The 10,207-nt window shown below is 37.7% G+C and overlaps 1 protein-coding gene across 2 annotated transcripts; it reads right to left on the reverse strand.

Annotated features, from left to right (window-relative positions):
- Positions 1-574: 574 nt before the first annotated feature.
- LOC121924682 (lysozyme g-like) lies at positions 575-9,839 on the reverse strand. Of its 2 annotated transcripts, none has more exons than XM_042456018.1 (5): positions 9,703-9,839; positions 8,269-8,349; positions 6,617-6,813; positions 3,475-3,613; positions 575-1,266 (listed from the first exon to the last, which is right to left on the reverse strand). In XM_042456018.1, the coding sequence occupies exons 1-5, from the start codon at positions 9,707-9,709 to the stop codon at positions 1,118-1,120; spliced, it is 573 nt and encodes a 190-aa protein (XP_042311952.1). In that variant the 5' UTR covers positions 9,710-9,839; the 3' UTR covers positions 575-1,117. The 2 variants fall into 2 exon arrangements, with proteins under 2 accessions (XP_042311952.1, XP_042311951.1); XM_042456017.1 differs by having other exon boundaries at positions 8,269-8,344; positions 9,703-9,826.
- Positions 9,840-10,207: the final 368 nt, after the last annotated feature.

A 10,207-nucleotide genomic window follows, 5' to 3' on the forward strand; every position in this document is an offset into this window, starting at 1 on the left:
CCCTTTACGGATTTCTCTGGCATGTTTTTCCCCTGTGGCCCTTTCAAACCATGTCTTAATGTATATTCACTCATTAATTCATTAGTCCTCATAAACTGGAAATGATGGAGGCACAAACAACTATTTATTTTTCTCCAGTTTAAAAGAGCAGTGACAAAAAGATCATAGTTGGTGAACACAAAGATAACCAAATGTTAGGACTAAATAACAGCTGTCCTCTACCGTGGCGTACTCTAAAGGCACCAGATCCCATCTGCTTTTGGAAATTAAGCAGAGTAAGCTCCAGTTAGTACTTCAATGGGGGACCGCCAACAAATACCAGGTACTGCAAGCTATATTTCAGGGAAAAGAAATAGCAAAATCATCTCTTGAGTATTCCTGGACTAAGAAAAACCTATGAATTTCACTGATTAGCCATAGGTTGACAAGTGAACTGAGAGGCAGATACACACACTAGTATATAACAGAAGTAGAATGAGAGAGATGCTTTAAAATATTTCCACAGTACTCCACATTCTAGGTCAGTCAACTTGGCTGAGACAAATTAAACAGTACAGTAATTATCTTCTGTCGATGTATTGCAAAGTACAAATTTATTAAACATCAGTGAAAGCAGTTAGCATCTGTATAGCCTTTGACATGTTCAGAGCTTATTAACAGTGCAAACCTATAATAGGACTGTAAACAAACTGCAGATCTAAACTTTAAGATGATAGTGGCTAAGAGCATCCAAATGATCTGAAACAGTTTCCCAGTTCAAACCTCAACTAGTACATCACATTACCTCTTACATTATGGTGGTAAACATAGTAGCTGTTAGCTTGAAGAAAAGCAAGGTCTAAAAGGCAAATCCTTACTGGTTACAAAAATGATGAAAAGAATTTTTAAAGTTCATGCTAATTAACACAAAACAGCTATTTAGAATTTACTTGGCAAACTTAATGCATGTAAGTTGCTTACCATGATTTCACATCACAGTCATTTAAAACAGCCTGGATCACATGCAATTTAGAAACTGGGTGCGGGCTACTTACAGCAGTCAAGCAACAAAAACATAATGCAATCAACATACAAATAATACAAAAGTTTTCATAAGTTGGTTGATTGTACAGTACATTCATTTCAAATTATAGTTAGTATCCATTTTTTTGTAAAACACGGTTCTTGCAACAACATCATTGGCATAATCATTCTTTGTTGTTCCAACATCCAGTCGCTCATAGGTTTGGACATTTTTAGTTCCTGCATTATATGCTGCAATTCCACCTGTAGTTAAAATAATTTAAGATCACATGAACAAAACTCACTTTAAAAACTTCTTTCACATATGTTGGTATAAGATGTCGACTGAATGTGGGTTTAGGATTCTTGGAGATACGGAAGATATTAAACAGCTTATTGACATTTATACTAAGAAGTGCATCAATGATATAGGCATTTTCCATGTGATATACACATCTCGACCGATTATGAATACTGTATACAGAAATAGTTCATACTGAGTTCACATGGTCTTCATCTCAAATATTGTAATAATAACAATAATTTATTTATATCCCGCTGTTCAGCCAAGCTATCAGAGCAGCTTACAATTTGTAAATTAGACATTGTAGCATAGGGCTACATCCTGAGGGACATCGGTTGTTAAGAATGCATGGTTTTTCATCCATCCCTATCAGTATACACTCATTCTTTCATAGTTGCAGATTTGATTATTAACAGATTTGATTATTATGTTCACTCTAGAAATATCTAGGCCCTCCAGTGCAACTCTATGGTCAACTTTAACTAAAAGTTGCACTGAAAGACCTCGAGATTCCTAGAGGGAATACTCCACTTGGCATTTATAGCTCCTCCGGCACAGTTCTGTGGTCAGTGTATGGCAGATGCTGACCACAAAGTTGTACTGGAGGACCTAAAGATTGCTAGAAATGTGTCCTCTCATGGAAAAACATGGTGTTTTTGTTATTTGCGTTTTTTCCATATTCACAGAGGTCCTGTGCCCCTAACCCTAGTGAATATGGAGGGGCAAGTGTATTACACAGGACTATGGAGATGACATGTACCGGAGCAGAAATACACATTTAAGTGCACTTGCTATAACACTGTATATATACAACACGTATCATTTGGGTTATTTAATGCCAGGTTTTCTTTGTTATTACCAACAGTTATGTGTATGGTGAATGTCAACAAATCTAATTGCCAACATCAGTGTTTTTTGCATTTAAATTCTCTCTGACCTATTATCTACAAAGCCTCAACCAATGTGTGCTGTGCCTGAAATTCTGAATAACAATCCATGCAACCTCTTAATATTGTTATGATACTCATATTAAAAAGGTAAACCACAGAACATTTTTAACACGCGAAAACAGACCTATCTTTAAAGACAATGGCACATACACCTGTTTATAAAATCTGGCTATCTGGCACTGTTTTTATCATGTGAAGAAGAGTGAGTACAGTCGGCCCTTCTTATACACGGATTTTTTATACAGTGGTGCCTCGGGTTACGAAAATAATTCGTTCCGCGGCCGCTTTCGTAACCCGAAAAGCCTTCGTAAGCCGAATTGCCATAGGCGCTAATGGGGAAAAGCCGCGATTCCGTGTAAAATAGCGCCGAAAAGCACCAAAAGTTTTTTCGTAACCCGAAAAAACATTCGTAACCCGGAACAATAATTCCCTATGGGATTTTTTCGTATCCCGAAAATTTCGTAACCTGGATATTTCGTATCCCGAGGTACCACTGTACACGGATTTAAGCATACACGGTTTGAAAATGTTCCAAAAAAGTATAAATTTACCTTGATGTTCCATTTTTTATTAGAGACACCATTTTGCTATGTCATTATACTTAATGGGACTTGAGCATACATGGATTTTGTTATACACGGGGGATCTTGGAACCAAACCCCAGCGTATAACAAGGATCCACTGTAGTAACGTCAATAATCTAGCTGTCTCCTGAATCTTTCAGTGACAATCGACTAGAAGGGCAAATATATGTTAATCAATGGAAGATAACATTTCATAGTCCATATTTAAATGAACACAGCTGTATGGTAAAAGACACACTTCACATGCCAAGGTCCCAAGTTCAACTGCAGATGCCTCCACATAGAACTGGGAAAATCACATCATGCCTGAAACCCTGAAGAGTCATTGGGGCTGTTAGTATGTAGATAAGGTGGAGCTAGATGATGAACTGTCTAATTTGGTACAAGGCAGCCTCATGTGTCCCAGAAAGTTTAGTGAAATGGTTCTATGAATCCAGGGAACAAGGAGGCTTCAAACTGGCCTGGTTTACTGTATGCAGCAGACCCTCCCATGGTTCCCTTTCTTGCTAAGTAAGAAACTTCAGGGTAGGAGGAAGTTACAATTAAAAAATCTTCCTCTGTCCAGTTTTCATCTTCATAGCAAATTCATCATAAATATCAACTATGAAATATTTTGGAACAATTAGTTTCATACCTTTGAGCTGTTGTTCCTTAGTCCACTGTGGAAATTTTTTTTGGATCTCCTTTATCATGGTGGCCAGAATGAGAGTAGCCTGAGTAATATGCTCCTCACTGTCCCACGTACCTGTGGGTTTATGGTATCTTTTATCAACCTTTGAAAAAAAAATAGTATTTCAGATGTGGTGCTGGAGAAAAGTGCCAAAAATATGATGGATGGCCTAGAAGATAAACAAATGGATTCTAGAACAGATCAAGCCAGAATTCTCTCTGGAAGGCTGGATGACTAAGTTGCAGCTGTTGTACTTTGGCCACATCATGAGGAAAAATGAATCAATAGAAAAGACAATGATGCTAGGTAAGGTGAAAGGCTGTAGAATGAGAGGCAGACCACATGCCCAATGGTTAGACTCAGTCAAACAGACCACAGGCCTGTGCCGGCTGTATCTTAGCAGAGAGGTAGTCAACAGGGAGTCTTGGAGATGTCTCATCCACAGGATCGCCTTAAGTCAAAGTTGACTCAAGGCAGTTAACAACAAAAAAACAACAACACATTTCAAATTACAGTTGTTTCACATGAAAGAGTGCCCCCTACCCCAAAAAAAACCCTGACAGGAGATTATATTCTAAATGTTGACAATAAAGGAGGGAAAGATGGGATAGCTATTCGAGCAACTTCAATTGTATGAAGGTTTGTTTGGTTTGTGGTTGATAAGCCTTTGAAATGGCCCTTTATAACTTCAAGAAAACTATCATGATTTGAAGTTCCTTGGAAATGAGACATGGGTTTTTTTATATTTGCATCAATCACAGAATTACAGGTAGATTTGGAGATAATGTAAAGCTCATCCCATTGCAGGATCTGCAATGCAGGAGGCTTCTACCATACTACCTTAATAGTATGATGATATAGTTAATATTTATTGAAATTATTATTGTTGTTAGTGTTTTATTGATTGTATTCTTGTATGCATTTTACTGCATGTAATACTGCCTTGATCCGCAGGGAGATATATAAATAAAATTATTATTATTATTATTATTATTATTATTATTATTATTATTATTATTATTATTATTATTAATCTCTATTAGATGACCAGCTAGCCTCTGCTTAAATGCCACCAATGAATGAAAATTCCCCACCTGCCAAGACAGCTCTCATTGTTAGGACGTGTAGTAAAAATTCACTTCCCTGCAATTAGTACTGGTTCTTTAATTCTGTCCTCTGGAATAACACTAGACAAATCTGCTCTATATCTTGCACGGCAGGCCAAATATGGATATTTGAAAACTGGTCTTTCCTCTCTTTAATCAAATCTTCTCTGGCTAAAAGTATCTGGCCCTTTCAATTGTTCTTCACAACAGTTGATTTCCCAGGTTCTTCACCCTTCCTGGTTGCTCTTCTCTGAAAATGTTCTAATTTATCTAGCCTCTTCTTGAAGTAATTCAGTCAGAACCGAACACAGCTTGATGAATGCACTGTGTTGGCTGGTGGCTTCCATATCAGTGGGGATGTGAATCTTCTCTGGGCTTTACTCTGAACTTTAAGGTTGGTATCCAAGGTGAATCCTATTCCAACAATAGGTTCAACAACTTGGTCAGCAATTTTAAAGTTTTAACTGAAAACCAAAACAGTGTGACTACCTCACTGACGTAATACCCACTAGCTATCACTCCCATGATTTAGATATTACACTTCTTTTAATTAAGCACAAGGTTGCAATATTACTATTTTTTTAGTATTTGTACTGCACTGCAGGTTCATACTCAACTTTTGATGTACCAAGGCACCTAGATTTTTTTTTTCATGTACACTGCTGTCTAGTCAGGTCTTCTCCATTCTATAATAATAATAATAATAATAATAATAATAATAATAATAAATTTTATTTATATTTCCCACCTTTCCCTTGGATCGAGGCAGGATTACAACCATAAAGCAATAACAACATCTAAAATCCATACAGTGAAACAATAACATAGCTCAAAAAATACAGTTCAAAACAATAAAATCATCATCTAAAATACACAGTTGCAACCAGAAGTGGGAGTTTTCCTTGGTTCTTTATAAAAAAATCAGTTGGTTAGGCCTGCCGGAAGAGATCTGTCTTAAGTGCCTTCTTGAAGACATCTAAGGTGGTGATAAGATGGATTTCTTCCGGCAAGTTGTTCCATAGCTTGGGGGCTATGGCTGTTTACGCTCTGTGGGAAGTTGTTGATAACCAGGTCTTTGAATATTCAAATAAATTATTCCCAGATGTTCTGAGAGTGCAGGGCGGACTATGTAGGGAGAGGTATTCCCTCAAGTAACTCAGGCCCAAGCCATGTAGGGCTTTAAAGGTAATGGCCAACACTTTGTATTGCGCCCGGAAGATAATTGGCAACCAATGAAGGGATTTTAGCACTGGTGTTACATGGTCTGACCTAGATGTTCCAATGACCAATCTGGCTGCCACATTTTGAACCAAGTGAAGCTTTTGAACTTGGTACAAAGGAGCCCCATGTAGAGCGCATTACAGAAACCTAAATGAGAGGTTACCAATGCATGTACCACTGTTTCAAGGTCCTTTCGGTCCAGACAGGGACGCAGTTGGCGTATCAGTCGAAGTTGGTACCAAGCACTCCTGGCCATTGCATCCACTTGAGATGATAACTGTAGAGATGAGTCCAGGAGTACTCCCTAACTGCGAACTTTGTCCTTTAGGGGGAGTGTGACCCTGTCCAGGACTGGTTGACAAATCTCCGTCCCTGGACTTGGGGAACCTATCGCAAGTACCTCCGTTTTCTCTGGATTCAACTTGAGTTTGTTTTCCCTCATTTACTGATGTCTTTGGGTTTTTTTTAAGGTGGGAGCTAACTAAATGCAAGACATTGCATTTATCTGTTGAATTTCACATTGATTTTGTCTGTGTTCCAGGATTCCTTTTAGAGCTTGATCCTGTCTTCTGTGGTGATGATGGCCATCCCTCTTAATTTCATGTTATCTTCAACTATGATAAGCAGCCTCTATATATGTTCATCTAGGTTATGTATAGAAACATTGACCAGCACAAAGAATAGGCCAGAGAACTGTGACATTCCACTTGTCTCCACTTACAAATAACCCTGAGCCATTATTTATCAAATATAATTATCAAATAATTATCAAATATTACCTGCATCAGACCAAATCCATTGCCATGGTCACCCCAGCCATTCTTCAGGATAGTTCCAGCATGAGATTCTCGGGACATTATAGCAGCAATTAAAGCTGCATCGATACCAGTTTTTTCACTAACATTCTGAATCGTTGTCTTGTATTTCTCTAGATTCTTTAGATCTCTCTCTGCAATTTTTTCAGAAGCTGCAATCCCTTGTGGGGAAAAAAAGCAGATTAAAAACATCTTTTACACTTGTTTGCACATAACATTTTAAGGTAAGCACATAGAAGGACCACAGTCAAGCTTCAGTCAGATATAAAGCCTATCTCTATCAAAAGAAAGCTGAGTTCTTGAATAATTATTCTCTCTCTCTCTCGCTTATTTTTCAGGGCCAGTCCTGCCACTCACTATGCAATAGTGGCAGCCTCCTTGTTGCTCTTCCTGGACTTGCCAGAATGTTGGATACGTCACTGGCATCAATAGTGACATATTAAACAATAAACACTGAAGTGTTCTGAGTCCTGTAAATACATTTGTCCCTCCGTATCCACAGATTTTTTTTAATCCACAGTTTCAGCTATCCATGGCTTTAAAATATTTTTAAAAATATATACATTCCAAAAGCAAACCTTGATTTTGGCATTTTATATATGGGACACCATTTTACTATTGTATTTAATAGGACTTGATCATCCATGGATTTTGCTATCCACAGAAGGTCCTGAAACCAAACCTTAGTGGATACCAAGGGCCTACTGTAGTCTGCTGTTTCAGGTGTTTTGGTAGACACTACCCCACCAAAAGTGTTTAAATAAATTTGGCCTGCCAATTTAATTGGCTTTTGTAAGTAGAATGGGAAGGGCCTGCCACCTTTTTCTTTATCCCCAGCAGCAAAATATCTTGGGCTGGCCTGCTGCTCACCAATAAAACAAACAAACAAAAAAACTAGGTCAAGTAAGATAAGGCTTTGGAAAACACTTAGGAACACACATATCCATTTAATGGGCAATGTTTAAAAAATAAATAAAACTCCAATCCCTTAAAGAATATTCCTCCACTAACGGACAGTTAAACACTACTTGCCTTATTAGAAACTATCAAGGAGAGAAAAGGAGATGGGCAATTATTACACCAGAAACCTGCTTCTGTTCCAGTTGTACTATCGTGTCCCAGTGTGTCTAAATCCCGCCAATCTTAATATAATTATAATATGATAGAGGGAGACAAGTCACCCACATAACAAGTGAGCAAATGTACAGTCGTAAGTGGTGGCTCTATCATGCTGGGAGCAAATGGAGCTCTTTGAGGTTGGGTTTCAAATTATTTAAAAATAACTAGTCTTGATCAGTTTCAAAGAGATGATGAAATCTGAGACTAAAGAAATCTTGGTTGAGCCAGCTGAAGATGAGTCCCCATGTTTTCAGAGCATTCAGTATCTGATCACATTGTAAAATGTTGCTGTTCTTCCCCAAAATTCTTAGCATATACACTGACACACCGAAATTATTGGATTATACTTTTTACCTAATTTCACCCCTAAATTTAGCATTTTATTCTCTTTTGTAAATTATGATTTTATAATTACCTTAAGAAATAACACACATAAGGTAGCACTAGCCAATTAACAAAGCTACCACAGTATTTGATCAAACAAGTAATCATCTTACCACCGTAAGACAGCCCTTCTTGTTTTCCAGTTTCAAGAGAAGCTCCGGTAGTATCAACACGCATAATGTTGCCATACTGATCTGGCAAGAATAAACACAGTTATCGTCCAGTGAAGTTAGATAAAAATAGATTACATTTTTGATTATAACACAACTGATAATTGTACTAATTGCTAAATGGTAAGCCAATCTTTAAATAAGTCCCCTTACTTTAGTAGGCCTACTCTACTTTCGATTAACAGTTGGACAGATGTCTTCGTGCTTTTTGAATTTAAGATGTTTTCCTACCATTTTGTGGGTGTGCCAGGGGGATAGGAAGATTTCAGTATTTTTAGAAATTGGATTCCTTCCCACAAATTTCTCTGTGAAGGCGGTTCTGGGAGAATCAAATATACGCAATATTAATATGGAGGAAACTACAGTACTGGATTTCCATCCCTTTCAACTGTCCCAATTTGGTGGGGACAGTCCATTTTAACCCTCTGCTGTCCCACCTTTTCAATTGGTTTTAAATTATTCTAATTTTTTTCTTCTCCTCCCACTTTCGCCCCTTCTTGGTGCTTTCTGCTGTTTTCCAGGCAGGACTGAAATGCCTTAGCAAAACAAGTTATGTTTCTCTAAACAGAAGGTTATGTTGTGAAAAATTGTCCAAGTTAAAGCTAAGTGAAACACTAGCCGTTTTTAAGTCATGAAGGTACATTAGCATACCCTCCAATTGAGAAAGTTTCCTCTGTCATTCTGCTTTTTCAGCTGCTTTTAAAATATCCCAGTTTCACTTGCATCTGTCCACTTTCCCTCTTTGCATTTCAACTTACTTCAACTGCTGCAAAATTAGTTCAAATGTTTACACTCAATTAACTTGGGTGGAAGGGGAAGGGCAGAATGATAAATCTTGCCTTTCCCGATATGCTCAGACAGAAGCAAAACAAACTGCTGCAGTCTCTCCTAGGTTGTCTGTTCTTCCGCTTAATACCTCTTGCCATTTTGACCAGACTCTAATGTTGTTTGGAGGGTATGGATTTCTCCTAAATTAGACATTACCACCACAGCTAAAGATAATTTTTAACATGAATTCTTCTTTCTTAAGATAATGCACTGGTTGATTCCAATGACTAAAAACTGCTAAGAAAGTTTCTGAATAATTAACAATGAGGAATTTCCTCCTAAATCATCCCTCAAATATTTTTAAAAACTCTTCTAAAGAGGGAAAGCAAGAACGCAATACTTTAAAAATTATTATTTTTAAAAAACCACAGCAATTTGTGCCTGCTTGATTTATCATTTCATGTTTTGCAACATGTTTTCTCCAAGCTGGAGCAAACAACTGGGGTATCCTGTATGCTCGGTTTGAAACCATATGCTTGTTGTTATATATCACATAACTAACAGAGCCCTTAAACATTAAAATATGACAAATTATTGTAAAACAAATACCTCCCATGACTCCTTGATGTTGCCAGTCTCTGTATTAGATCTGTAACTGCTGCTAATATAACTGCTAGATCTGTAACTGCTCATATAGTTTCACTTTCAGCATCAATTTCCTTCCTGATTGCCTGGTGGTGACTTGCTTACTGGTATGTTAGTTGAGTAATCTTGGAAAGATACATCAAGAGGAAGCAGCTGACATTCTTTGACCCACACCCTTTAAAATTGTATTAACATCAGACGACTGAGTGTTGTAGTTACAAATTCAACCTTTTCTCCCTCTTTTCTAGAAATAAACAAGTTCCAGCAACTACAGACAGCAAAACCTGCACTTAAGATTGCCATTCTCTTCTCCAGGCTGAGAGAATGTGCCTAACCCAAGATCACACAGTGATTTCTATGGCCAAGCGGGAATCTGAACCCTGGTCTCCCACAGTACTAGTCCAACAGTCAAACCACTATATCACACTGGCTTTTCATAACCACATTGTCTATGTTTCAAGTCAGACCA

Source organism: Sceloporus undulatus, chromosome 3 (genome assembly GCF_019175285.1).
Source record: "Sceloporus undulatus isolate JIND9_A2432 ecotype Alabama chromosome 3, SceUnd_v1.1, whole genome shotgun sequence".
Lineage (NCBI taxonomy): Eukaryota > Metazoa > Chordata > Lepidosauria > Squamata > Phrynosomatidae > Sceloporus > Sceloporus undulatus.

Bases quoted from the DNA above. Each gene is read 5' to 3' on its own strand.
- LOC121924682 (XM_042456017.1), bottom strand. From the start codon at position 9,786: ATGAGCAGTTACAGATCTAGCAGTTATATTAGCAGCAGTTACAGATCT. The intron at 6,814-8,268 runs GTAAGATGATTA...TTTCCCCACAAG, and splicing joins AGAAGGGCTGTCTTACGGTG to GGATTGCAGCTTCTGAAAAA. The intron at 1,267-3,474 runs GTATGAAACTAA...TTTTAACTACAG, and splicing joins TAAGGAACAACAGCTCAAAG to GTGGAATTGCAGCATATAAT.